Below are 25321 nucleotides of genomic sequence, written 5' to 3' on the forward strand. Positions count from 1 at the left end.
TATTTCTGTAAATATTTTTTTAAAAAAATCTAAAACCGAAAAAAATTCTAGTTTCGGCTCAGCTCGGCCCATCTGGAAAGCCTATGGGCCGGCTATGGCCCATGGATAGAGTGCAATAGCACACGCGAGATTCGGGGTAGCGCAAATGGGCGGCGGCGGCGGCGGGAGGCCGACGGCGAGCGGGGCGAACAGCAGCAGCAGCAGCGATGATGACGGGGACGCCGCCTGGAAGGCGGCCATCGAATCCATCGCCGCCGTGGGTTTCGGCCTGCCGCTGTCCAACGGCGCGGCGAAGGCCACCTCTGGCGGCGGCGGCGAGGCCAGCCACGGCGTGGAGCAGCAGCCGCCGCAGGAGGGGAAGGCGCAAGCACCTGGGCTTAAGCTTTACCAGATCAAGGTTATTTCGTGATTTATTCTTGTTTGCTGCTGCTTCCCGTTCCTTACTTATAATCGATTGGTTCGTTCATGCCCCCCAGGGATAGGCAGTTAGGTGCGTAATGTGTTACTACTAACTTAACGCATTCACTTCTATGATATTCTAAGCTGTTTTGCTTCCACACAATTATTTGTTCTATGGTTGATTCGGATACTTTGGGAAAACGCATACTACTTCGTATGAATTTCCTAGCAATGTTACTACCATGGAGAGCACATACATGAGTCATCAATTTACCTATGACCCCCTTCATAATTCTAATAGCAATAACTCCTGATGGTTGGTACCCTTCTCCATCTACCGAGATTCTCGATGACAAGGCAAATCTAGTGCCATTGTGAATGATAACTCTCAAAGGCATATATGACAACTGACAAGAATATAAAAAATTTTAGCAATTTAGGAAAAAAGAAAAATAGAAACAAAAGAGAGAGCCATAGATTTTCAGAAACATTTGAGATACTCTGTCAATTTTATCTCATCAGTTAGCATCATCTAATTATTGTAGTGAGTGTTGAGTCAACCGATGCATGGCCATTTGAGAGTTAAGCTAGTGGATTTTATTCATATATCCTATGCAGTTATTCGTAGCTCTCTTGCATGGTTTTTTTATGCATAATTGAGTTGATCCAAACTGGAAAGCCTAGAGAGAAACTGTAAGATGCTGTGACAGTGTTATTGATTTGGAGCTGTAAATCTGTAACTACACCACCACAGTTTCACCATTTCATTATGGTGAGCTGTTCCTACTTTAATTTTCTCTTTGCCTTTTGTTCAGTTATGTTTATGTGTTTCCTTTTATGGTTGGGAAATTTCATGCTGCGTTGTAATCTTTCAAGTTCCAAATGGTTTGTTTCAGGTAAGGAACATGTTGGACAACATGTTAGAGAAAAACCTTGAAATAGTCAAAACTACCTGTTCGAACTTGGCCGATCCTATGGAAACAGATGGAGGGATAAAATTATTTAAAAAGGCTCCACCTGGCATCAGAATGGATGCCATGGGTAAGTGTCGAACAACAAGTATTATTTTCAACAATATTATTGGGTAAGATCTCTTGTGTTAGCAAAACATACTTAACTGTATATTTCCAGATAAATACCATGTGCAACTGAAGAGACCAAGAATTCTGCCTGGAACAGATATCGATGAGAAATCCAAGAAGGTTGGATAGCCATTATCATAATATAATTATAACCATGCTTGAAGTTTTTTTGTTTAACTTATAATACTATTGTTCCGTTGACCATGATTTCAGTTCAGGCATATGCTTAAGTCTGTTGCTGTTGATGGCAATGATATACTTGTTTCCGCAAAGAAATCATCAGAAAGATCATTGGCTAGATTGGAAGCAAGAGAAGCTGCAGCGAAGGCAGCAGCCAAGAGGGAAGAAGAAAGGGTGCGGGAACTGAAGAAGACTAGGGGAGAGAAATGGCTTCCTTCAATTGCTAGACAAATGAAGGTAAGACCAAACATAAAATGCATACTGTAATATGTTCTTCCAGAGAAAGGCCCGGGGGTCTTCCAGCTAGCCGGCCCGGGTTCGATCCTCGCTCTTCTTGATAAATTCCAATATGAGAGTCCCTCATTTTTTATCTAGCGTAACATGTTCTTCCATTGATAGTTTGGTGGGATTAGGATGGGAATCAATTGATATTTGAGCGGCTCTTCTACACAGACTATGCAATCACACACTGAATTGCTCCTCTTTCTTTTCCCTGCGCAGGAAGAAAAAGCTTGGGAGCAACGGAAGTGATGATGCCACCATCATATCAATAGGGGTACCTGTGCTAATCTCTGATGCCATCATCGGCACTTCGGCAGTGACCTTCTTCACTTTCTGTCTATGACAAGGGACAGTAGATAGATCATAGATTAATGGATGATTTTGCGTAGCTGATAATTCAGTTCTGGATGTCAGCATTGCTCTGATCCCTATATGGGCCTTCTTTGTAGACAATTTTGTATTGTAACATTCCAGGATCTTGTGTGATGAAAGTAGCGTATGTATGCATTATTTGGATATGAATCTAAAAAGCTTAAACAACTATAGTTTTGTCTGAAGTTTAGAACCGGAAGAAAGTGGCGAGTTGTCACCAGCAGTAGCTTCAACGAGGCTGGCCAATTCAGCCCATGGGCTGCAGCTTGTAGCCTCTTTACGGCCCAACCGGAGCCCTCCCTTGCCCCAGGATTTCTCCGCTTCCCTCGTCCCCCACCTTGCCGCGCCGTCACACCGCCGCCGCCTCCTCGCCATGGACACCCCGCCGTCCGCCGCCGCCGCCACCGCCACCGCCGTTGCGTCAGACTCTGATTGCGACTCCGCGCTCGTCGCCGACGTGGCGGAAGCGCTCGTGTCGGCGTCCCGCCTGCCGGAGCCGCCGCCTATCCCCGCCCTCCTCGCCCTCTACCTCCCGCGCCTCGCCGCCTCCCACCACCCGCGCGTGCTCTCCCTCGCCGCCTCCCACCCGGGGCTCGCCTCGCCGGACCTGCTCCTCGCCTACCGCCGCCACCTCTCGCCGCCCTCCTGCCTCCCCTCCCTCGTCCCGCTCCTCCCCGTCCTCCCCTACCGCCACCTCCTCCCGCTCCTCCTCTCCTTCGTCCCGCTCGACCCGCTTCGCCACCTCCACCGCCACCTCCTCGCGCACCTCCCCACGAGTCCCCTCGCCGATGCCGCGCTCTCCGCCTACGCCCGCCTCCGCCTCCCCCACCTCGCCGCCCAGCTCCTCCACTCCCTCCGCCGCCGCCGTGGCGTTCGCCCTTCCCTCCAGGCTGCCAACGCCGTCCTCTCCGCGCTTTCGCGCAGCCCATCCACCTTGCCGCAGGCCTCCCTCGATGTCTTCCGCTCCCTCATCGAGCTCCGCCTCCACCCCAACCACTACACCTTCAACCTCCTCGTCCACACGCATTGCTCCAAGGGCACCCTCGCCGACGCTCTCGCCACGCTCTCCACCATGCAGGGGTTCGGCCTCTCCCCCGATGCCGTCACCTACAACACGCTCCTCAATGCGCACTGCCGGAAGGGCATGCTCGGCGAGGCCCGGGCACTGCTGGCGAGGATGAAGAGGGACGGCATCGCGCCCACGCAGCCAACGTACAATACCCTCGTGTCGGCGTTTGCTAGGCTTGGGTGGATTAAGCAGGCGACCAAGGTCGTGGAGTCCATGACAGCCTACGGGTTCGAGCCTGACCTGAGGACGTACAATGTGCTCGCCGTGGGGCTGTGCCAGGCGGGGAAGGTGGACGAGGCATTCCGGCTGAAGGATGAGATGGAACGGCTCAGCACCGCGTTGCCGGATGTAGTGACTTACAATACACTTGTTGACGCCTGCTTCAAGTGGCGGTGCTCATCAGATGCATTGAGGCTGCTTGAGGAAATGCGTGACAAGGGGGTGAAGCCGACTTTGGTCACACATAACATTGTTGTGAAGAGTCTTTGCAAGGAGGGTAAATTGGAGGAGGCATTGGGGAAGCTGGAGAAGATAGCAGAGGAGGGGTTGGCACCAGATGTAATCACGTACAATACGTTGATTGATGCATACTGTAAGGCTGGTAATGTCGCAAAAGCATTCACATTGATGGATGAGATGGTCGGAAAGGGGCTCAAAATGGACACCTTCACACTTAACACCGTGCTGTACAACCTATGCAAGATGAAGCGTTATGAAGATGCTGAGGAGCTTTTGCATTCACCCCCGCAGCGGGGTTTCGTGCCTGATGAAGTCAGCTATGGTACTGTAATGGCTGCGTACTTCAAGGAGTATAATCCGGAGCCTGCTTTGCGTCTGTGGGACCAGATGATTGAGAGGAAGTTGATACCAAGCATTTCAACGTACAACACGTTGATCAAGGGGCTTTGTAGGATGGAGAGGCTGAAAGAAGCAATTGACAAATTAAATGAGCTCGTGGAGAAGGGGTTGGTTCCTGATGAAACCACATATAATATCATCATTCATGCATACTGCAAGGAAGGGGACCTAGAAAATGCCTTTCGATTCCACAACAAGATGGTTGAGAATTCCTTCAAGCCAGATGTTGTTACCTGCAACACTTTGATGAATGGCCTTTGTCTGCATGGGAAGCTAGATAAAGCATTGAAACTCTTTGAATCATGGGTGGAGAAGGGGAAGAAGGTTGATGTTATCACATATAATACCCTAATTCAATCGATGTGCAAAGTTGGGGATGTTGATACTGCTTTGCACTTCTTTGATGACATGGAGGTCAAGGGATTGCAGCCTGATGCATTTACTTATAATGTTGTGTTATCTGCACTATCTGAAGCAGGAAGATCAGAAGAAGCACATAATATGCTACATAAGTTAGCCGATAGTGGAAAATTATCTCAAAGCTTTGCTTGTCCTCTGTTGAAGCCTTCTTCTGCGGATGAAGCAGATGTCAAGGAACATGAGGGTAAACCTGAGGCAGAATCCAGTGAAAAAGCACAAGACAATGCTCTGGAGACATACATGGAACGCCTAAATGGGCTATGTACCGGTGGGCAATTGAAAGAAGCTAAAGCCGTTTTGGATGAGATGATGCAAAAGGGGATGCCTGTTGACAGTTCAACATATATAACTTTGATGGAAGGGCTTATCAAGAGACAGAAAAGGCAAACCCATGCAGCTGGACAGTCCACACTATAGATTTTTGCTCCCGTGGGATGCGGGCATGTGACATCATTAGGGCTTTAGTCATAAATCTGGAAAACTCAAGTGCTTGGCTACCAGGATTACCATCATGGACAAAAAAAAAAGAAGTCGGTATGTCAACATTTTTTTTCTGCAGTCAGAACCTTATATTTGTAACTTTCAGTACAAAGTAAATTCATTTTTAGTTTTTTCACTGCACGCTATGTTAAATGTATAAAGAATACCAGCAGTGATTTGAATCTTTTTTTGCTCCTGGTAAAATAGTGTAGCTTCTAGATTCCCTCCAACATAAAATTGTTGAGCTTCTACAGAAAAATATATAATCATGTGCGAGTTCTTGATCATAACCTATTAAATCCTAACCACCCATCCATCTTCAACAGATAAGAATTGAAAATTGTCGATGACTATACTTAGTAAAACAAAGTATCTTCTGTGATATTGTAAAATACATCTTGACAATACGGTCCATGTTCAACCAATATATATGTCTTAATCAACCTTGTAAACCATAATTCCGTGCAATCAGGCATTTACTCTTGGACCTTCTCTGCTTGAAGTTTTCATAGCTGTCACATATGCTTGTGTGATTCCATCAGCATGGTTGAGACTTCTGTTAGTTTTCATGAAGTATGTACTGGGTAGTTGGACATTCGGGCAATGATAAGTTTACTCATTATACAATGACATCCAACAGACTATAGTTTCTTTTGCAGTTGAAAAAAAAAAGATAGTTACTTGCATCTATTGGCTATTGATGAAGTGATGAACCACAGATTCTTATTTGTGGTACAGTGTGATTTTTTTTTGTTCTTGTTTGTGAGGAAAAAAACTGTTGTAGAATGATGTGCGTTTTTGCTGTTCAATCGTGTTTATTTGAAATATGTTTAAACTTTTTTTATATTCATTTCCTACTAGTGATGCCTTGCCTGAATTCAGAATAATATGTTTCGACAATGGGTGTCTATACACACACATATGAAGTATGCCTTGAGAAATGTTAAAAGTTATGTAAATGAATTGTTTTAAAGTTGTCCAGACCATAATTTGTCATTGTACTTAAATATATTTGGATTGTATGTTCTTTTAGTCAGTGGCGGAGCCAGGACCCAGCAACCTGGGCAGGTGCCTGGGCTCCGTCCAACGCATGCATGACTAGTAACCTAATTACCATGCATGCTTAGCTAGTCATTGTCCCAGCCATGTGTAGCAGTAGTATTATTTAATTACCATGCTTAACAAAATAGCAAAACAAGTGCTTGAGGATTGTCAATTTTACTTGCGTCATTTTGTATGGATTTATTTGTACTAGTTATTCATCAATTTTTGTTAGCCTTGCCTCATTGCCCAGGCTGAAGATAATTTCTAGATCCACCACCGCTTTTAGTAATTTTCTTCTATATTTAGGTTTATACTCTACTGTTCTTCTGACTGTGTTAAGCCTGGTATTTCTAAGGCTCATCTCTCAACTAGCCACCTTGATGATCCTAGAGAAGTTGCCAGGACACTGCACTTCCCGATATTGTTCACCCAGAACCATCTCAGGGCTTTATTCTTTCAGAACCATATCAAGATCTTAGTCATTCAGAACCATCTTAGGATCTTATTCATACGGAAACATCTCAGTGACTTGTTAATTCAGAACCATCTGAACATAACCTCGAAGTTCAATTGTTGCTGCCTCTGGAGCTCCTGGACGTGTTGTGCAAGCATTCATAATGTAACAGGAGAGCCCTGGAGCTCAGGTACTTCCCCCCAAATTTTTCATTGCTAATTTCAATAGAGTCAACTGTCGAGGCAAGCTGTTCCCATAATTTGCCGGTTTCAATGAGGATTAAATGTCTTTTATTGACATTAAAGTTTCGTAAAAATTGAACCCTATTATTAGAAATTCATATGCAACTTAAATTGACATTGAGCACAAAAATTCTAGTCTTCAATGCAACCTCTTTTATGAACAGAACACCTTGGGAAAAACACTCTCATTGGATGCTTTTAAAGGGAAGAAAACTCCACACAAATAATTGTTCACTTAGGTGCCTAAAAATTTTGTCCCCTGAGTGCTTTTACCATTTTATGTTAGTTTGGTCCAAGTGCAAAATTTGTTCCTTAAAGTATCCTTGTTGTACTGCAAACATTTATTCTACTACTTAAATTTGAGGTTCTTTTCTCTTTGAAGGCTTTTGTAACAATTAATTGGAATGAACGTTTGGAGCGTTGATTGCAGGTCGTAGAACGTTTGGAACACTGTAACATGGAATGAAGAAGCTATGATGTTTTAGAAAACATATGAGAAGAGTAAGTATCCATCCTATAATTCACCTCATTCTTACACCTACAATACTCATTCATCAAATCCAACGACTCATAATCATCGAATCCAACGGATCACATCATCCCACGTTTCCCCTCATCCTCACCTTGGACCCGCACGCTCCCCCTCCCCTAATCTCTCTCGCACACCAGACACCACCATCGCCGCATCGCATCGCCGCACACCAGACGTTGCCGCCATCGCCTCGCATCGCCGAACCTCCATCGCTCCCCCTCCCTCCCACTCCATCGCCGGATCGGATTCCCTGCCCCTCACCGATTTCATTCAAAATGCTGACGCTGGATCGGCGGGAATCCGCCCGCGCCCTCTCTGCCACCGGAATGCCATCACCACGCCTCGCCGCTCTCCTCCGACAACGTGACGCCGCTGCCGCCTCAAGCACCTCCGCCAGTGATCCATACTCGCGCTGCCGATGCCGGATCGGCGGGAATCGTGCACGCATGGGCTAGGGGAGGTGCTCGTGTGCGCACGGGCCGTCTCCATCGATCGATCGATCAACCTGCCCGCTTGCTCAACCAATTTGATTAACACCAATTCTGAATCTCTGATCATGCAAGCGCAGGCTGGGATGGTGGAGCAGCCTCCACAGATCCGTTCTGTCAGGCATCTTGGCTTACGGGTGAACTACACAGCGATGGTCCACATGTTGCCCCGCCAGATAGAGCAGATCCTGAAGAGTTTCCCACGTTTAAAATCACTGAAAATCCTGGTAATACCAATGAACAGCCAATCTTATCCAAATCCAATCAATTGTTGCATAATTCTGAATTTGCTGCTTATTAATTGCTTTGCACTGATATGTCTGAATTCTGATTTTTCTGGTTGAGTCGTGGTCTGAATTCTGAATTCGCTGTCAATTCCTCTGCACAAAAGTGTGTGCATTTTGATTTTCTGACTGAGTTGTGGTCTGAATTCTGAATTTGCTGCTAATTAGTGATACTTCTGGATTCTGATTATTCTGATTGAGTTGTGGTCTGAATTCTAAATTTGCTGTCAATTGCTCTGCACTAATTTGTACTATGCATTTTGATTTTCTGATTGAGTTGTGTTGTGCCCTATTTCAGAGATGCGATGACGTTACAGGTATGCAAATGAAATCGATTGCCCGCTTGCTCAACCAATTTGATTAACACCAATTCTGAATCTCTGATCATGCAACGGCAGATCCGTTCTGTCAGGCATCTTGGCTTACGGGTGAACTACACAGCGATGGCATCAATTTGCAGTTGACGTGAACAATCGGATAAGTATATATTCTTGTGCTTTCTAAATTATGAAATGGAATATATTGTTCTTTTGTGAAATTTGATTTATCTCATAAAAAATGTCTGTCCTCAGATATGGATTGGCTATTTACTATTGGGCAAGAAGTGTTTGGTGCTTTGCATCCAACAGCCATATGAGGCTCAGTCTCTTGGTATGAATTCATCAGATAACTCTTCTCTTCGTAATATTCATCTTTCAAAATATCATTTCAGGATCACGTCAATTTTTTCACCATTGATCTTGGCATAGTATGAACTGGACAGACTTTGGTCCATTCCCCTGGATGTATGCAATATTTATTCCATTTCAGGAATGTACATAAGTGCATCATACTTTGTATTTAACAGACATTGTGGCTAATGGATGATGATATAAACACCTTTGTATGCATTTTAACGAAAAACCATCCTTTGAAAGCTTTTTAATGGAAGTTCTAAAAGGTTTTAATTCTTGTTTATTGTTTATTGATGGAGAGAACAATTTCTATCTTCTTAAGTAGATGGCTCAGGACTTGGTTTCCAATGTTACTTGAAAATGATACTGCAAGCTAATCGGATCAAGTTTTGTTATATTGCAGGAGGCTAGCATTATCCAATCTGCTGCTTTGACTGCATGGCGTGCTTTATACGACAACTGCAGGTGAACGCGATTCGACTTGTACCCCTGATTTTGTCTGGCATCTTGTTCCACCAGATCGGCTGCAATGCCTCCCGTCAAGGAGTTGAGGAAGAGCCACAGCAACACCCCCTAAGCCGGTTGCCCTGATTGTGTCCCGTCCCTGCAAAGTGCTGGGTACCCATTTTGCTGCTTCTTTTAGAAGAAAATCGTTGTTTGGTTTATAGTGTGTCCCCTTTGTTCCCCTTTATTTCTTATTGATGAATGGAACTCATTGGATTTAGTTTGGATGCAACTGCTTGTCGATAATGAGGTAGCAAACTCTCCTGCATCAATACATTGGCTCTCTATGTGGACCTAATGAGGTAGCAAACTCTCCTGCATCAATACATTGGCTCTCTATGTGGACCGTGCATTTGTTTTACTTAGTACTTACGAGATATATGTTGTTTTCTTTTTTAAGTTGATCTTCCCATTCTATTACAGTAAAGTCCAAGTTCTTAATTTCAAATGAGATGTGACCTTCTGCTCTGTTTTATGGTTGCATGTATTTCAACTTTGTACCAATGCATGCTACTAAATTTTTATGCTTTTTCTAGCAGAATAAAATCCTATAAACTGGTAAATAATTTATGGGCTTCTTCTGCATTATAATGGAATGCCTAGGCTGTAAGGAAATTAAGCACTTTCCAGTATTTAGGCACACATATACGGATTTTTAGATTAATATATCAATCTTCCGTGTATCTCTTATTTATTAACTTCTGCACATCTCTACCCAAAGATATATCATATATCTCATACATTGACTAATGTGATCATTGGTGTGTAATGTGATCATTTTTGTCTACTTAAAGGAAGTCCAGGTTCATTATTCCAAATTCATTCTAGAACTACAGACCAATGTTTCTGAAAGTAGTTTCAAATTTAAGCTTCTTAATGGCCCCTAGGGTGATGGAGGTCACGGCTGAGGCACTCGCTCGGGAGGAGGTTTGCTGGTTATATTGAGTGATGATCCTGGACTCTGCTGCCGAGGTCGCTGCAATGATTGGCTCTACCGCTGAGGCCAAGAGGCATCCACTCTGCCGCCCAGGCCGCTACACTGCCCCTGTATGATGGGCTGCGTTGCCTTGCTGACGACCACAATGTTCCCATTCTCTTATTTATGAATCACCACCCTCAAGGCCATTCTTCCACCCCCCCCCAGGTATTTATCCTATCGATCTCTTCGTTATAATGCAAATTTTGATGACACGCTACAGTACAATGTGCTCTGAATTGATGGGGCTATGCGGATTAATTTAGCTTTACCACTGTTAAGTTGCTTGCAGTTCCGGTTCTGAACAGCTTTGTGTCTACTCTTTCCTACAGACCACAGATTGATAGCACCACCATTACTATGCTGAGACTGTGAGCATGCACAGCTCTGAAGCCTTTTGTATGACAAGGATCAGGAGTTCAGGATGCAAGTCCACCATATGGATTGAATTTGGTGGCCGTGTAATTTCTGTGTCCTGCAAAGGACGTTGCTGGTTTCTTTACGGCTGCTATGTTGCTACCTTTTCAGAGAAGGTATTGCAATCTATATTCGCAAGGCTTTATCAGTTCATAGGTATGTTCTTATCCTATCGCCCGACAAATATTGTTCTTTCATCTTTCATATTATTGATGAAACATCTTTTAATTGAGCCACAATGAGATTGATGTAAACTATCAGCATACAATTAAATGTAGTGCATGGAGTTTCAGACCAACATATTCTAACAAGGAATACTTTAATAGAAGGTTCAAGTTAGACCTCATAGCTCTCTCTCATTTGTGCTATTCTAAAATGAAAGGAAACGATGTGGTTTATGTTTCTTTCTTGTTAGACTTCATAGGTCTTTCTCATTTTGTGCTATGATGGAATTACAAAATTGTAGATGCAAAGTTGATTAATTGGGTTATTCATACTTAAATCTTTTTTTCTTTTTTTTTGCCATTGGTAAATGGCATGCATCATGCCCACCAATTAATTATTAGTTGAGCTATTGATTTTTACTGTAAGTACAGAAAAGGATGGCCAATTTACATACATTTCTCTCATTTTTCTCAAATAATAATTAAGAATTGTTCGGTGTTGTGCAAATAGACTCAAAATAATAATTGGAATTGTGTTCATTTGTGCCAGGCGGTGCTATTGCGTCTCTTATTTCTCTACCATGAGTGAATAGAGGATATGGCTACTGTTGATTGGAAATAGAAGATGAAGCTTTGAAGATCTGTTCTCTATGAACAGCTAAAATTCTGTAAACAGTGCTTGTGGTGCATCATTCTAAAAAGAAAGGAAACGAATGGTGAGTATGAGCAGAATTATTATTCCTGCACATAACTTTGAACTCCATGCCACTTCCATCTACATGACTATCAGTTTTTGTAACTTGCAAGAATCAAACTGGAGAAGGAAAAACAGAAGAAAGATGGAACAACTGCAAATCTGTGCACTACTACGACTATATATGGATTTGTTGTGTTTTTTTTGTGATGTATGTTGTAATTGATATTGTGAAATATTTATCGACTGTTTGTATAAGAAATCAATAATACATGTGCATGTATTAGTTGTGTTTTAGCGTTTCAGATCTCAGCGGGATGAGTTGTTAACAGCCATCTTGTTTATTCTGAAATTGAAAGGAAAAGAAATTTCAAATATGAAGTAGTAGAGCCAAAAAAAAAGTATGCCCATCATTTTCTTCTTAATCAGTTTATGCTATCATTAATTAATTATATAATAAGGAAAAATATGTGGAAACTAAGAATAAATAAATATCATCGTAGCGTTAGCATGTGCATGTTACTAGTTAGCCTATAGGTGTCTGACCTATTGGTTATTTACTGTTTTGTCTCCACACAAATTTTGGTACACAAAATTGCTTAAAAGAAATTTTCATTGTTATCAGCATCAAAATTTGACTTTGAGAACCCCTCTATAGAAGTCTGGAGGGGAATGAACTAGTTCCAACTACTAAAGTGCTCATATATTCAATAAAAGGATCATTTATTTTTAACGTGATCGTGCCTAAATGAGGATGAATAGTTTGTTTCATTGAAAGATCATTTAACCCTTTTTTTTCCTATTCCATTTGAAGAAAGAAGCTAAGCATACGACACTGCCGTCTCCATCCCATCGCCGGCTTTATTGGTCAGGCGCGGTCCATGCAAGGGACTCAGAGGGAAGATTCCTCGTGTATATGTATCATTGGTCTTGCCTTGATGGCCGGTTATCTTAGAGCGGGTACAATAGTAGGCTATAAACCAGCTGCAAACATATTTTAAGAAGATAAATAAGGAGAGAGGAGAGCAGCGGGCTACAGATTTGTAGCCAGCTATAGCATGGACTCTAAGACGCGGTGTGTGTATGCCAGGTGGGACCAGATATTAATAGTATAGTATGTAACTATTGTATTAATGAGCTATTAGATTGGCTATAGATAAATTGGAGCTAGTAGTTGGCTATACTATTAAACTTGCTCTTACATGTTTGTTTTTGTTTTGATGGAGGTTGTCCTAGAAGCTTACTACTCCCTCTGTCCCATAATATAAGGGATTTTGAGTTTTTGATTGCAACGTTTAACCACTCGTCTTATTCAATTTTTTTTTGCAAATATAAAAAACGAAAACTTGTGCTTAAAGTACTGTAGATAATAAAGTAAGTCACAAATAAAATAAATAATAATTTCAAAAAATTTTGAATAAGACGAGTGGTTAAACGTTACAAGTAAAAACTCAAAATCCCTTATATTATAGGACAGAGGGAGTACAAGTGTACGAGTATTTCAATTCGTCTGAGTGGTGAAAGGTAACTTCGGTGACCATTTTGGGATGAGATCGGGCTGTTTACATTGCATATTGCAAAACTTGGAATATTTTTATTTGCACTTGGGTATGGTGCTTCCTTGCTAGCCCTTAACTAATAATTGGATGAAGGGATAGATTATACATGAACATGTTTGTACATACCAGGAGCGAATTCTGAATTTGCGTGTAACTTTTGTTATTGGTACAAGATATCCATCGTGTTGCAATGCCACTGTTTTTCTTTAACCATTTATCATTTATGGGTCACATTCTCAAAAATTTCTTTGAATGACCTGTCCAAGTATGATTGGTGTTAACAATTTACAAACTTTGCGTGCATGTCTGTTGCATACGTACAGTGGATTATCCTTTGGCAGTATGACCTGTTTGTAATACACATCAATCTTGAATCTCATCCGCATGAACCAGATTATAGTTTAACTAAACTATTTGCATTTTAAAAAAAAAAACTGCAAGGGAAGACTACTGTGAGTAGGCTTTCTTCGTTTAAGAAATGAAACATCACGTCAAGTATATATGTTTACCCAAGTAAAGAATGCTGGAACGGCAACAAATGGGAGAGGGAATTACACTCCCTTTTTTCGCTCATCAAGGAACGGCAACATGATGGAGACGATAATATGATATCATGATAGCAACATGCTTGGGCCCTTCATTTCTCCATTGGTGCCATCTCCTACCAACTCGCCATGAGGTTTTGGCCGTTTGTACGCGCAAGCATTTCGATGCCGAATCACGAGCTGATCAGCCTGGGAGTACGCTTTCCGGCAAGCATCAGGGAAAACCAAGCCGTATAAGTTAAAACCGAGCGCCCAGCTGAACCTGACCCAGAGATTCACATGACGATCGACGAGATCCATCCATCGCTAGAACATTCGATTGCAAATATTTTGGGCGGTTGGTTTAAGTTTACCCGTGCACAGGCAAGGAAAGCTTGTGGGTCTCAACTTCGACTTTTGTGTACACACACAGCCATGGATGGCACATATACTCACTCTCAACCTGTTGCCAACACAAGCACAGTTCCCTATTATACTATATTCAGTCAAGAGTGAAGGACACTCAGCCCATTTTAGAACCTCAGAGATTTTAAGAAGTAGCTGAGACAAATATGAAAAAGCTGAGTTCTCAGCTTTTAACTTTCAGTTTATTTTCTAAAATTCATACCCATAAAGGTTCTAGGAATCTAGACTAATTCGAAGCTAAAGATTTTCTAAAAAAGCTACAACTGCAAGAAATTACCATGTAAACAAACAAGACGTCACTCTGCACTGTAGGCTCCCAGTAGATGATACAGTCCCTCATGTGATCGTTAAACTAGTTCAGAGCCCAGAATCCGGAGTTCTGGGATTAATAACAACAAGCCAAAATCTCATAACACAGCAAGTGTGCAGCGCAGCTGCAGGCCATGGCCATATACAAAAACCAAATACCAAAGCATCACCAGGGCCGGATGCCTAGCTTTGGCAGCAGCAAGTCACACTCCGTAGGCAGCAGTAGCAAAATAACCAATATACTAGTAGTACTAGTAGAAAATGATATGAAACGGCAAGTGTCTTGTGTGGGCGATCGCCAAGTCAAGACCCTCTCTTCCACGCTTGCTTGGCAATCTCGCTCGCGTCTCCCTCCCGTGCAGGCATGCAGCAAGCCAGCAGTTAGCCGGTGAGCACAAGAAACAAGCAAATGCAACGGATATCCTACTACCACCTCAGTTGGCCTTCACCTCTTCGTTTCCTATATAAATGGCACAGCCACGCTAAGATCATTCCAGTCCAACGTAGGAAGAGCAGATGCATATATGGTCTCTTCATCTCCTCGACCTAGCTAGCTGCTTCTGTTAACTACTGAGAGGAGTTAGCAAGCTATAGCTAATCAAGAGTGTGCTGGTTTTGTTCGATTCTGCAGGGTAATGTGCTGCTAATGTAATCAGTTTAAGATGCTCACATGATGCACCAAGACATGACCTAAGCTAGCTACCTTTGTTGCTTTGCATTCTGCCGTTATTTTCGGCAACTTATTGACGTGGATTATTAATTGCATAGAATTGTTTAAGAAGTTGTGTTGTTGATGCTTACCCTGCAGTGTCCTGGGAGAGACGATAGATATGAAGGTTGATCCGATGGGGAAACTGTTGTTCTTGCTTGCATGGATTACTCTCTTGCAAGGTAATAATACCAGTTCTTTTAACTATTCCTTTGCCCTGTTTAATTAGCTTGCAAGTGCAGTATCATGTCACACCAATTGTAGAGGTTTTCATATATGCTTTGGAACTTTACTGAGCGTCACGGTCATGTACTTAAATTATTATATATCACTATACTCTGTTGTAAATCGTTACTGAGATATATAAATTAAGCTACTTCTGAATTTGTCTGCAGGTTGCTGCATGGTGAAATCCTTTTCTTACGACTACTCATCAAGCATTGAGGCAAGTCGTTCTCTAATATGATCTGTAACTGTTAGTCGTAGTACACACTGTACACTAGCTAGTACTTCATCTGCTACATGTTATCGACGAATGTATCGTTGGCCGGCCTAAGGCATCGACAGAAATTAATTATATTCCTGCTTAGATTAGCGAGCAATTAATCTCGCGATTAACAATTAAAAGCTAGCTCGATTGGGATGACAATAGCTATATCACGGGCGGGAGTGGCGGCGCGATATGTTAATTATTACGATTATCGGCCTCACGCAATGCGTTTCCGGTGCGAGTTAGCATGGAATTTCTTTCTTAATTTGCCCGTACGTACACTATATGCTTTTCAGTACCATGCACGATAGCGGCGGCGGCGGCCGGCGCAGCGTGTCATGTAAGCTAGCTCCAAACAAAATGCACACATCATTAATCATTTATCATTATTTGGTTTTTTTGACTATAATATATACTCTCTCATTCCCTAAATGTTTGACGCTGTTGACTTTTTTAAACATGTTTGACCATTCGTCTTATTTAAAAACTTTTATAAAAATATGTAAAACTATATGTATACATAAAATTATATTTAACAATGAATTAAATGATAGGAAAAAAATAATAATTACTTAAATTTTTTGAATAAGACGAACGGTCAAACATGTTTAAAAAAATCAACGGCGTCAAACATTTAGGAATGGAGGAAGTATATATCAATATATGTAGTTATATGCACCTTTTCTCTTTGGTCCATTCTTGTGCTCTTCATCATTTTATTTTCTTATTGTCATTAGTTTGATGATCACGTTTAGGTATGCTTCAGATGTGTCTGCAGAGCAAGCAAAGCATCTCTATGTTGCCGAGATTAGAGCAGCATGCACTTTTATGCATGCTTAGACAAATTAATAAAGTTAATTAATTAATTATGGCGTCTGAGTGTGTGGGCTTGTTCGGTACAGTGCTTGCCTGAGCCGCCGGAGCCCCAGTACGGCGGCGGCGTCGTCCGGAACGCCGACTTCAGCGCTGGCCTCCATGGCTGGTCGGCCTTCGGGTACGGCAGCCTCGCCGAGGGCTCGTCGCCGGCGGGGAACAGGTACGCCGTGGCGACGAACCGGACGCGGCCGTACCAGAGCGTCAGCCAGAAGGTCCTCCTCCAGAACGACACGCACTACACCCTCTCAGGTCTGGTGGTCAAGAAATCGAACGTGTGAAATTAATGTGTAGCCGTCACGTCTCACTTTGTGGTTTTCCATGTGCATGCAATTTGGGACTGAGACGTCGCGTACTACGTGCGTGTGCGGTGCAGCGTGGTTGCAGGTGAGCGACGGTGTCGCCGACGTGCGGGTGGTCGTCAAGGCCGCCGGCGACTTCATCCACGCCGGCGGCGTCGCCGCCAAGTCCGGCTGCTGGTCCATGCTCAAGGGCGGCCTCACCACCGTCTCCGGCGGCCGCGCCGAGATCTACTTCGAGGTAACTAATTAATCACTTTCACTCCGAGTTGATTTAATTCTTTGCAAATACTACGGAGTACATGCGAACGTGACGCGTGCTTGCGTGCAGAGCAACGCGACGGCGGACATATGGGTGGACAGCGTGTCGCTGAAGCCGTTCACCAAGGAGGAGTGGAGCAACCACCGCGACGCGTCGGCGAGCACGGCGAGGAGGAAGACGGTGAGGCTCCAGGCGACGGACTCCGCCGGGAACCCGCTGCCGGGCGCCGCCGTGTCGCTGGAGAACGTCCGCAACGGCTTCCCCCTCGGCGCCGCCATGAGCGGCGAGATCCTGCGCAACCCGTCGTACCAGCGGTGGTTCGCGTCGCGGTTCACGGTGACCACGTTCGAGAACGAGATGAAGTGGTACAGCACGGAGCCGGCGCCGGGGAGGGAGGACTACTCGGTGCCGGACGCGATGCTGGAGTTCGCCAGGAGCCACGGCATCGCGGTGCGCGGGCACAACGTGTTCTGGGACGACCCGAACCAGCAGCCGCGGTGGGTGCAGGGGCTCCCCTACCCGCAGCTGCTGGCGGCGGCGTCGCGGCGGATCCGGTCGGTGGTGGCGAGGTACGCCGGGAAGCTCATCGCGTGGGACGTGGTGAACGAGAACCTGCACTTCTCCTTCTTCGAGCGCCGCTTCGGGTGGGACGCTTCCACGGCGTTCTACGCGGCGGCGCGGATGCTGGACACCGGGTCGACGCTCATGTTCATGAACGAGTACAACACGCTGGAGCAGCCGGGCGACATGGCGGCGCTGCCGGCGAGGTACGTGCAGCGGCTGAAGCAGATCATCGGCGGGTACCCGCAGAACGGCGCCGGCATGGCCATCGGCCTCGAGGGCCACTTCACCGCGCCGGTCAACATCCCCTACATGCGCGCCGCCCTGGACACCCTCGCGCAGGCCGGCGTCCCCGTGTGGCTCACCGAGGTCGACGTCGGCGGCGGCGCGTCGCAGGCGTACTACCTGGAGGAGATCCTCCGGGAGGCGTACGCGCACCCGGCGGTGCAGGGCGTCATCCTGTGGGCGGCGTGGCGGCCGCAGGGCTGCTACGTCATGTGCCTCACCGACAACGACTTCAACAACCTGCCGCAGGGCGACGTCGTCGACCGCCTCATCACCGAGTGGAGCACGGCGCCGCGCGCCGGCACGACGGACGCCGAGGGCTTCTTCCAGGCCGAGCTCGCGCACGGCGAGTACAAGGTCACCGTCACCCACCCGTCGCTCAACACCTCCGTGTCGCAGAGCGTCAAGGTTGAAATGGGATCAGGGAGCCACTACTTCATCCAGGTCTAAGCTCTAGCTCATCACTCATCAGCTAGACAGCTACCCGATGATTTCATTCAGGGCTTTGGAAATGATCATACTGGTCATTCATGCCCGTTAGCTGTATCTCTTCATAGTATCAAGATGCATGTGTAGTCGAAATTCTGCAGCTTAAATAGCCTAATAGTACCCATATTAGCCATTCATGATTCATGTACCAATTTTACTCTGAAAAATTGCAGCTGAATTGAAATGGAGCTACACAAAAGGGAAAAATATAGCCTAATAGTACCCATATTAGCCATTATGCTAAACTTTTGGAGTCTCTTGTACTCATTTCCAGTTATTCTTTCTTTCTCGCTGAAGGATTTCAGCAGGTTTGCTGTAGCTTGGACGGCCGATCCTTTTCCCATGGCCATTAGCGTATGATTGTTTTTCTATCGAGATGACATCATCTCCGGTCATGATTCTGACTTCTGTTACATTTAATCACCAACAAAGAGTATACTATTTCAAATTGAATCATGATCCTATAAAAAAAATAGAAAAATGATGTCATCCGGAAGCAAACAAGCGAAGTCACGAGCAGAACACGGACAAAACAAAAGGCACAGCACACCCAAACTTCCAAACTGAGTTGCCATGTCGCGTTCAATCCACACACCACAACTACGGGAGACATGACGTAAACACAATATATACTGGAGATAATCTAGTGATTTTTATATTAAAATCCATTACAATCAATATTTCTTTTAGCTTGCATAGGCATGCTAGTGTAATCTACCATAGAATGAACTGTAGTGTAGCAATCGAAGTTCACGTGATACTGTAAGGGCATTGACATTGAAACAGGAAGCTGACACCTTCTGATTCAGAATATGAAAAAGAAAAGCACAAACAACAACCTATATTCTGGTACAGCACCTAACTAAGCAAGAAGCCAGATAGATAACAAAGGGACTAGTATTTGATGGTACCAATTTTATGAGGTCAACAAGTTGTCACCAAGCTTCAACAAAGCCAAACTTGCCGAGCACCGCTGTCGTTTCCTGCCTTGAACTGCATTTGAATAATGTGTAAAACATCCCATCAGTACATTGTGTAAAAAAACAGACCCATCTCTCGATTTTCCAAGGGATTCAAACGGAGTTTTGAATAATTGGCATCACTGTTATTGCTCTTACCTTCCATCTCTCAATATCTTGTAGACTCCTGGTGTTATTAGGTCCACAATTGTTGAACCAGCACGCCCAGAAGGGAGGATTCCACCATCAAAGACATATGAACAATGTGGCCACAGATCCTCAAAATCTTTGACGTTGACACTACTAGGATGCCCGCTTAAGTTGGCGCTTGTAAGTGCAAGCGCACTTCCAGCACCACGGGAAATGGCTCGAATGAAATCAAAATCTGGCACACGAACTCCAATGCTTTCCAAACCAGGATTAAGAGATCTCTCCAATATACTGTTGTTACCTAAATGTAAATGAATGAAGAGTTTTATTAGACACATTATGCTGCTTAAGAAAGGTGCAAGATAGAAGTTTTGAAGCATAGGCTGGTGTCCACACCTCGTTTTAAAACAACTGTGACAGGCCCAGGAAGTAGACTATCAAGCAGGCCATGAGGTAGGTGATCCACAACAGCAAACCGTGATATGTCTGGGACATCAGCAACACAGATTGCAAGAGGCCGTGTCTGTACGCGTCCTTTGATCTCATATATACGATTAACTGCTTCTGCAGAGCTGTCATGAAGATTGAGAGACCCATTTTAAAAATAACCAATGGATGAATGCAGCCAACCAGTCAGAGAATCTCCAAAAAAGTAAACCTAGCTTAAAATGAACAAAGTCACGAAACATTGCTTCCAAATCTAAATGAAAGTGAGATTCAATAGTAACTAATGAAAGTTTCTGAACTGTTTGTGAATATTTTTTGTACATGACTAATTTAGATATGAGCACACAAACTCCTCATAACTAGAATCTGGATTTACTGATCAGAGTTTCTTTTCAGGGGTTGGCCTTGTTAGACATCTACTCACATCATTGCAGAAGGTGTTAAATTGGAGTTAACATGAGAACAATAGGACAACAAAGCAAATGAGAAGAATAAAATTCTTGGCACAAAATGTACTTTTAGTAAAACTAACCATGCATCACAAGCAAAGCCATAAATCGTATCGGTGGGCACCGCAATCACTTGCCCCCTGTTAATTGAGTCAATTGCTTTCATGACATGATCATTTGTTGCTGGAAGGATGTGTTCTGCCGTGGCTTCTATTCGGTGTGTCTTGTCATCTGACACCCTTACCGAGCAGGATACCACAGACTTCGTCTCATGTTGAGATGATAATCTGTTGACCTTAACAAAACTGAGAAAAACAAGTGTGTCAGTGCAGTAATCTGAATAAACATTTTAACCAAAGAAATACACAGTTCTCCCATGTGCCAAAAGAGATTTCCATACAGTATGAAATTTTACATAGCAATTAACAAGTGTGCTGAACAAGATAATATATACATCAAGTCTCAAGGAACCATGTCAAATTGAGAGCATCACTCAATTGCATTAACATATATATGAAAAATTTGGGAGAACCACGGATGGAATTTGTGTATAAACCCCAAAGTTCCTCATTACTATTGCACCACAGTCCTTAGCAAACCAAGAAAGCCCCAAATTTGTTGAAGAAAAATAAAAAATCTTATGTGCAGATACAATTTACAGTAAGTAGCATTGTGAAGTCGGTACTCTGATTATAGCAAATTCAATCATCAAAACATCCTAGATGTTCACTTCTTACCATTAGTATTAAAAGACAATTCGCGGGGATTATCCCACATGAAAAGGTATTATACAAGATAATTCAATTAAATATACAAACACTATCTCCTTTTGAATGAATTGGATGAAAAACAAGAGTACAAACACAAGTCGTTTGGGCGAAGTAAATAAGTAGTAGCCAGTAATTCAACGTCCGTGGAACAATGTCAAGATTCTAGAATTAGAATTACTAGCATGAGAAGTGCAAATTCTAGCCTTTTTCACAAATAAATAAAAGATGTTTGAACAAACGAAAGCTTAGTATATTTCTAGGGAGCGAGCAAACAAGAACCCAGAGTAACGAAGAGGGGATACCTCCGAGCCAGGGGTTGCCTGGCGGGAGCACCGACCAGGGGGAGCCTCTCCCCCGCTGCCCTCGCGCACGCCTTCATCTCCCTCCTCCTCCTCCTCCTCCTCTCCCCCGCCGCCGGCCACCGCGAAAGATTACGAGCCGCGGAGCGCGACGCCGAGGCGGCCGGAGCAAAATTTCTCCCGGAGAGAGAGGACTAGTCAAACCACTAAACAAAAAGACGGTTTTACTGTATATCATCCGAGCCCGACGCGGGGAAAGGGTCTCTGCCTCAGTGTCTCACAGACAGGTGGGCCCCACCCCGCTCCTGCCTTCTAGGAGGGGCTGTTCCGCGAGGAGGCGTAAAGTGGAGGGGCTCTTTTGCAAAAAGATAACGGAATTGCTATCCTTCCGTCGATAGAAAATACTACATCCCCAAATCTTCGGGATTTTGGATCACTGAATGTGCTTCGTGATTCGTGCTCAGTTGTTTCTTTTCCAACTCCGGCGTCCTCCTCTTCTTCTCCGGCACCGGCGACAGGGAAGACAGCTGCGCGGGACAGCTCGCCGCCACTGGCTTGAGGAAAAGGAGAGGAGAGGGAGGGGGAGGGGGACTCGCCGGCACCGTTGACAGTTGACACCTTTCGGCCAGCCGGCGAGGCCGGGGTGGCGGCACGGTGGGGCGTCGGCGGCGCAGGAAGCGCGCGGTGTCGAGACTCGAGAGGAGGAGCGCTCGAGCGCTTTGTGCGGCGGCAGGGAGGAAAAAGGAAAAGTGGTTTAGGGTTTTGTGGATTTTGCACGAATCTCAAACCAATTCAATGGTCTAAAATTTGCAAGATATTAGGAGGGGTTTTCTATCAAAGATTAAAAAATAAACTCCCCCTTCGCTTCTCGCTAGGGTTTAAGCCGGCGGCGGCGGCGAGGTTGTGCAGATGGCGGAGGCGGCCGTGAGGTGCCTCCGGGACGGGCGCCTCGACGGGGAGCACGCTCCGGCACTTGCCGTGGCGAGTAATATCCAGTGCGGCCCGCTCGCCGCCGGCGCCATGCTCCACCTCGCGGCCGCCGTGGCCTCCAACGCCGCCGCGGGGAAGGCGCAGGCGAGGTATTATTGTTGGGCTTCTTCGATGGTTTGCTGCTTTAGCTCGGGGTGGTATGGGCGATGACGTGAGTTGGCTCCGTTGCGACTTGTTGTGGCGCAGGGGACTGGTGATCGTGGCGTTCGATCGGAGCCCGGAGGTGTATCTCGACTTCATGCGGCGCCGCGGCCTTGATCCAAATGCTTTGAATCGATGGTAATGGTCTTAACATTTCAGAGCTTACAATTTGAACACAACTGCCACTTAACAATTATGATCTTAACTGCAAAACCAGAGCTTTGCGTATCTGAAGAAATTTATTATGCTAGTGCGACCTCTTTGGCAAATCTAAAATTTAAATAGGCTAAGTTGGCACCTCACACTCACAGCCACCTATAGGGAAATGCTTGAGTCAACAGTATTCACTCATATTGTCAACATAGCTTATTGATGGTAGAACCTACATAAATACTGAGTGCTCAGTAAGTTTTAGAATCTTTTTACATTGTTCCAACAGTGTACGGATATTGGATTGCTATTCAGACCCAATTGGATGGAATCAGAAGATTAGAAGTCAGCAGCAACAAGAAAGTGGTGCAGATCTCTGCTCAGCGAACAAAGAGAATGTTACAATTTTCAGAAATGTGAAGGATCTTGATAAATTGATGTGCTCCACTATTGATCTTGGAAGAGGTAGAAGCTTTTTGACTAGCTACTTGTCTCTCTTTGTGATCTTAAAGCTTATGCTGTTGCTATGAATACCAGGGTTTGCAGGAGAAGGCAAAATCTATTTTTCAATTGCTGTTGACTCAGTAAGTACCTTCTCGGAGACGTCTCTATCTTATAGTTTACTTGGAGTTTGGATCTCCCATCAATAAAATTTTACCCCATATGTTGCAATTATGCCAAAGCTTGCTTCATGTTTTTCTAGACATGTTCCTCTTATAATGCTGTATCAATTGTTGTCAAGCTGTTCTAATTTGGTTGCTGTGGCTGGTGAGTTTATTGAATCTTGAGCTACTGGATTAGAAATGTTCCATCTCAACAACAAAAAAAATTGTTTGTTGGACTGTCTTGCTTAGATCTGGAAATAAAGTTAAGCTTGCACTTTTCCAGAAACCAAGTTTAGTGTTTTCTGTATTGTATTGTAGCTATTGTTCAGCAAGCTGTCATTTCAGTACGTTTGGATGGTATCTGAAAGCCAAAGCATGATCTCACTTTTCTCCCCATCTGTATAACACCAATATTTCACACACAAGTCACAAGCTTTCCACCATTTGTGTCTTACCATATGATAAGTTGACATTGATTACTCTTTGAAACAAAATCATCTTTACTTTAATTCTGAAGTTACTTTCACTTTCGTGATACTGTTTTAGCTTTTGTTAATGTTAACAGCAAGATCGTGTATGATATTTCAGATTAGTTCTATGTTAAGGCGTGCTTCAGTGTCATCAATTTCAAGCTTCCTCAGTAATCTTCGGAGCCATGGTATTTACTTTCTTTCCTTCTATTTGCGTATTCATGGCAGTTGGAAGTTGGAACTCAATGCCAATCATTTGTATTAATGATGTTTTGCTTGTACGTAACAATGATGTGTTGTTATTCACTTGATCCTTGAAGTATAAATTTGTGTTCTCATATTGCAGATCAAATATCATCAATATTTTGGCTAATACATTCTGATCTCCATGAACCCAAATTTTCCCGAGCCTTTGAATGTCTCTCTACCATGGTTGCTTCATTAGAGCCAGCTGTGGTTGATTCTGTTTATGAGGAAGAAATTCCAGGGAATATTTCTTTCCTGGAGGAAAATTATTCTAAAGCAAAGTTTTATTTACGCCTAAAACGGCGGAATGGACGGGTCAAGCACCTTGTAAGGTTTTGACTTCAATGTTCAAATCATTCTGAATTTCACGTCATGAAGAGTGTACACTGATAAATATTATTCCTACATTTTCAGTACGAGGAGTTACATGTTGAGGGAAATGATGTTAGATTTGTTTCTGCTCCTTCTGTAAGTACAGAAGTGAGCCAAAGTCTGTTGCCTAAGGTTGGGCTATACATTTCTTACTCAAGTTAAAATACTCTTCTGTCTTCACTGCCAACTAATCTAGTCTTCTCAACATTGACTGTATTGCAACATGTGGATTTAACAGGTTCAGTTCAATCTTGAGCTGTCAGAGAAGGAGTGCAGTGACAAGGCAAATGTTGTTCTTCCTTTTGAACATCAAGGTACTTACCTTACCGGAAGTTATTTGCCAAAAGTTAGCTTATGTTTCAGGTCTCCTTGTCAGCTGCATTCTGACTGCATGAGCTACATGGATGATATATCTGCAACTAAATTCTTTTAACACCCTAATCTCAGGAAAGGGTGAGCCTATCCATATATACGACGGACGGAGATCTCTCCCAGAGGCTCAACAAGATAGCAATTTAACTGCATCCGCTCTCCTGGATGAAGTAAAATTTCCTAAATCTGCAGCTCCAAAGGGTGAAATTCATTACTTTCGTGATTCTGATGATGAGCAACCTGACTCCGATGAAGACCCAGATGACGATTTGGATATTTGAGTTCCACCCATGGTGTGAGCACCTTATCTGCATACAGAATGCCTTGATCGTACTTGCGAGGTAACCGATAGCCCCGATCAGAACTTATAATCATGAGTAGTATTAGTATTTGTTACACCTCTGTTTTCTGTTCTTTACACTGATGGTAGTGTTTTTGTGACAAGATAATAGAATGATAGTCCGTCCGTGCTACACACTACCTTGTACTGTTAGTGCATG

The 25321-nt window shown here is 44.0% G+C and overlaps 5 protein-coding genes across 13 annotated transcripts; 4 read left to right on the plus strand and 1 right to left on the minus strand.

Moving 5' to 3' along the window:
- The first annotated feature begins 107 nt into the window (after positions 1 to 107).
- Positions 108 to 2483, plus strand: LOC4331973 (uncharacterized). The gene is made up of 5 exons (XM_015777214.3): positions 108 to 397; positions 1296 to 1440; positions 1531 to 1601; positions 1695 to 1898; positions 2163 to 2483. Exons 1-5 carry the CDS (start codon positions 146 to 148, stop codon positions 2190 to 2192), a joined length of 702 nt encoding a protein of 233 aa, XP_015632700.1. The 5' UTR covers positions 108 to 145; the 3' UTR covers positions 2193 to 2483.
- Positions 2484 to 2623: 140 nt separating this feature from the next.
- LOC9271741 (pentatricopeptide repeat-containing protein At2g16880) lies at positions 2624 to 11912 on the plus strand. Of its 7 annotated transcripts, none has more exons than XM_066308774.1 (10): positions 2624 to 5196; positions 8485 to 8503; positions 8585 to 8667; positions 8759 to 8837; positions 9264 to 9478; positions 9586 to 9666; positions 10252 to 10508; positions 10673 to 10913; positions 11472 to 11637; positions 11729 to 11912. In XM_066308774.1, the coding sequence occupies exon 1, from the start codon at positions 2689 to 2691 to the stop codon at positions 5077 to 5079; it is 2391 nt and encodes a 796-aa protein (XP_066164871.1). In that variant the 5' UTR covers positions 2624 to 2688; the 3' UTR covers positions 5080 to 5196; positions 8485 to 8503; positions 8585 to 8667; positions 8759 to 8837; positions 9264 to 9478; positions 9586 to 9666; positions 10252 to 10508; positions 10673 to 10913; positions 11472 to 11637; positions 11729 to 11912. The 7 variants fall into 7 exon arrangements, 6 of the variants coding, with proteins under 6 accessions (XP_066164871.1, XP_066164870.1, XP_066164872.1 ...); XR_010740150.1 differs by lacking the exon at positions 2624 to 5196 and adding an exon at positions 7966 to 8129; XM_066308773.1 differs by having other exon boundaries at positions 11472 to 11912.
- Positions 11913 to 14923: 3011 nt separating this feature from the next.
- Positions 14924 to 18646, plus strand: LOC9271490 (endo-1,4-beta-xylanase 5). Its single transcript, XM_015776673.3, has 6 exons — positions 14924 to 15065; positions 15242 to 15324; positions 15538 to 15587; positions 16535 to 16757; positions 16882 to 17045; positions 17136 to 18646. Exons 2-6 carry the CDS (start codon positions 15264 to 15266, stop codon positions 18360 to 18362), a joined length of 1725 nt encoding a protein of 574 aa, XP_015632159.1. The 5' UTR covers positions 14924 to 15065; positions 15242 to 15263; the 3' UTR covers positions 18363 to 18646.
- On the minus strand, positions 18509 to 21683 carry LOC4331975 (uncharacterized). Of its 3 annotated transcripts, none has more exons than XM_015776675.3 (6): positions 21479 to 21683; positions 20490 to 20711; positions 19907 to 20082; positions 19520 to 19811; positions 19313 to 19394; positions 18509 to 18808 (listed from the first exon to the last, which is right to left on the minus strand). In XM_015776675.3, exons 1-5 carry the CDS (start codon positions 21553 to 21555, stop codon positions 19337 to 19339), a joined length of 825 nt encoding a protein of 274 aa, XP_015632161.1. In that variant the 5' UTR covers positions 21556 to 21683; the 3' UTR covers positions 18509 to 18808; positions 19313 to 19336. The 3 variants fall into 3 exon arrangements, with proteins under 3 accessions (XP_015632161.1, XP_015632162.1, XP_025879626.1); XM_015776676.3 differs by having other exon boundaries at positions 18509 to 18862; XM_026023841.2 differs by lacking the exon at positions 18509 to 18808 and having other exon boundaries at positions 19014 to 19394.
- Positions 21684 to 22348: 665 nt separating this feature from the next.
- Positions 22349 to 25296, plus strand: LOC4331976 (elongator complex protein 5). The gene is made up of 9 exons (XM_015776674.3): positions 22349 to 22554; positions 22652 to 22744; positions 23046 to 23221; positions 23294 to 23340; positions 23950 to 24019; positions 24178 to 24404; positions 24492 to 24581; positions 24688 to 24763; positions 24897 to 25296. The coding sequence occupies exons 1-9, from the start codon at positions 22385 to 22387 to the stop codon at positions 25100 to 25102; spliced, it is 1155 nt and encodes a 384-aa protein (XP_015632160.1). The 5' UTR covers positions 22349 to 22384; the 3' UTR covers positions 25103 to 25296.
- Positions 25297 to 25321: the final 25 nt, after the last annotated feature.

The sequence above is a fragment of the Oryza sativa genome, chromosome 3 (genome assembly GCF_034140825.1).
Source record: "Oryza sativa Japonica Group chromosome 3, ASM3414082v1".
In the NCBI taxonomy this organism is placed as follows: domain Eukaryota; kingdom Viridiplantae; phylum Streptophyta; class Magnoliopsida; order Poales; family Poaceae; genus Oryza; species Oryza sativa.

Bases quoted from the DNA above. Each gene is read 5' to 3' on its own strand.
- LOC9271741 (XM_066308773.1), top strand. From the start codon at position 2,689: ATGGACACCCCGCCGTCCGCCGCCGCCGCCACCGCCACCGCCGTTGCG.
- LOC4331976 (XM_015776674.3), top strand. From the start codon at position 22,385: ATGGCGGAGGCGGCCGTGAGGTGCCTCCGGGACGGGCGCCTCGACGGG. The intron at 22,745-23,045 runs GTAATGGTCTTA...TTGTTCCAACAG, and splicing joins CCAAATGCTTTGAATCGATG to TGTACGGATATTGGATTGCT. The intron at 24,405-24,491 runs GTAAGGTTTTGA...CTACATTTTCAG, and splicing joins ATGGACGGGTCAAGCACCTT to TACGAGGAGTTACATGTTGA.
- LOC4331975 (XM_015776675.3), bottom strand. From the start codon at position 21,555: ATGAAGGCGTGCGCGAGGGCAGCGGGGGAGAGGCTCCCCCTGGTCGGT. The intron at 20,712-21,478 runs GTATCCCCTCTT...TGTTTTTCTCAG, and splicing joins AGGCAACCCCTGGCTCGGAG to TTTTGTTAAGGTCAACAGAT. The intron at 20,083-20,489 runs GTTAGTTTTACT...TCTTCATGACAG, and splicing joins GGCTTTGCTTGTGATGCATG to CTCTGCAGAAGCAGTTAATC.
- LOC9271490 (XM_015776673.3), top strand. From the start codon at position 15,264: ATGAAGGTTGATCCGATGGGGAAACTGTTGTTCTTGCTTGCATGGATT. The intron at 16,758-16,881 runs GTCTGGTGGTCA...TGTGCGGTGCAG, and splicing joins CACGCACTACACCCTCTCAG to CGTGGTTGCAGGTGAGCGAC. The intron at 17,046-17,135 runs GTAACTAATTAA...GCTTGCGTGCAG, and splicing joins GCGCCGAGATCTACTTCGAG to AGCAACGCGACGGCGGACAT.
- LOC4331973 (XM_015777214.3), top strand. From the start codon at position 146: ATGGGCGGCGGCGGCGGCGGGAGGCCGACGGCGAGCGGGGCGAACAGC. The intron at 398-1,295 runs GTTATTTCGTGA...GGTTTGTTTCAG, and splicing joins TTAAGCTTTACCAGATCAAG to GTAAGGAACATGTTGGACAA. The intron at 1,441-1,530 runs GTAAGTGTCGAA...GTATATTTCCAG, and splicing joins CATCAGAATGGATGCCATGG to ATAAATACCATGTGCAACTG.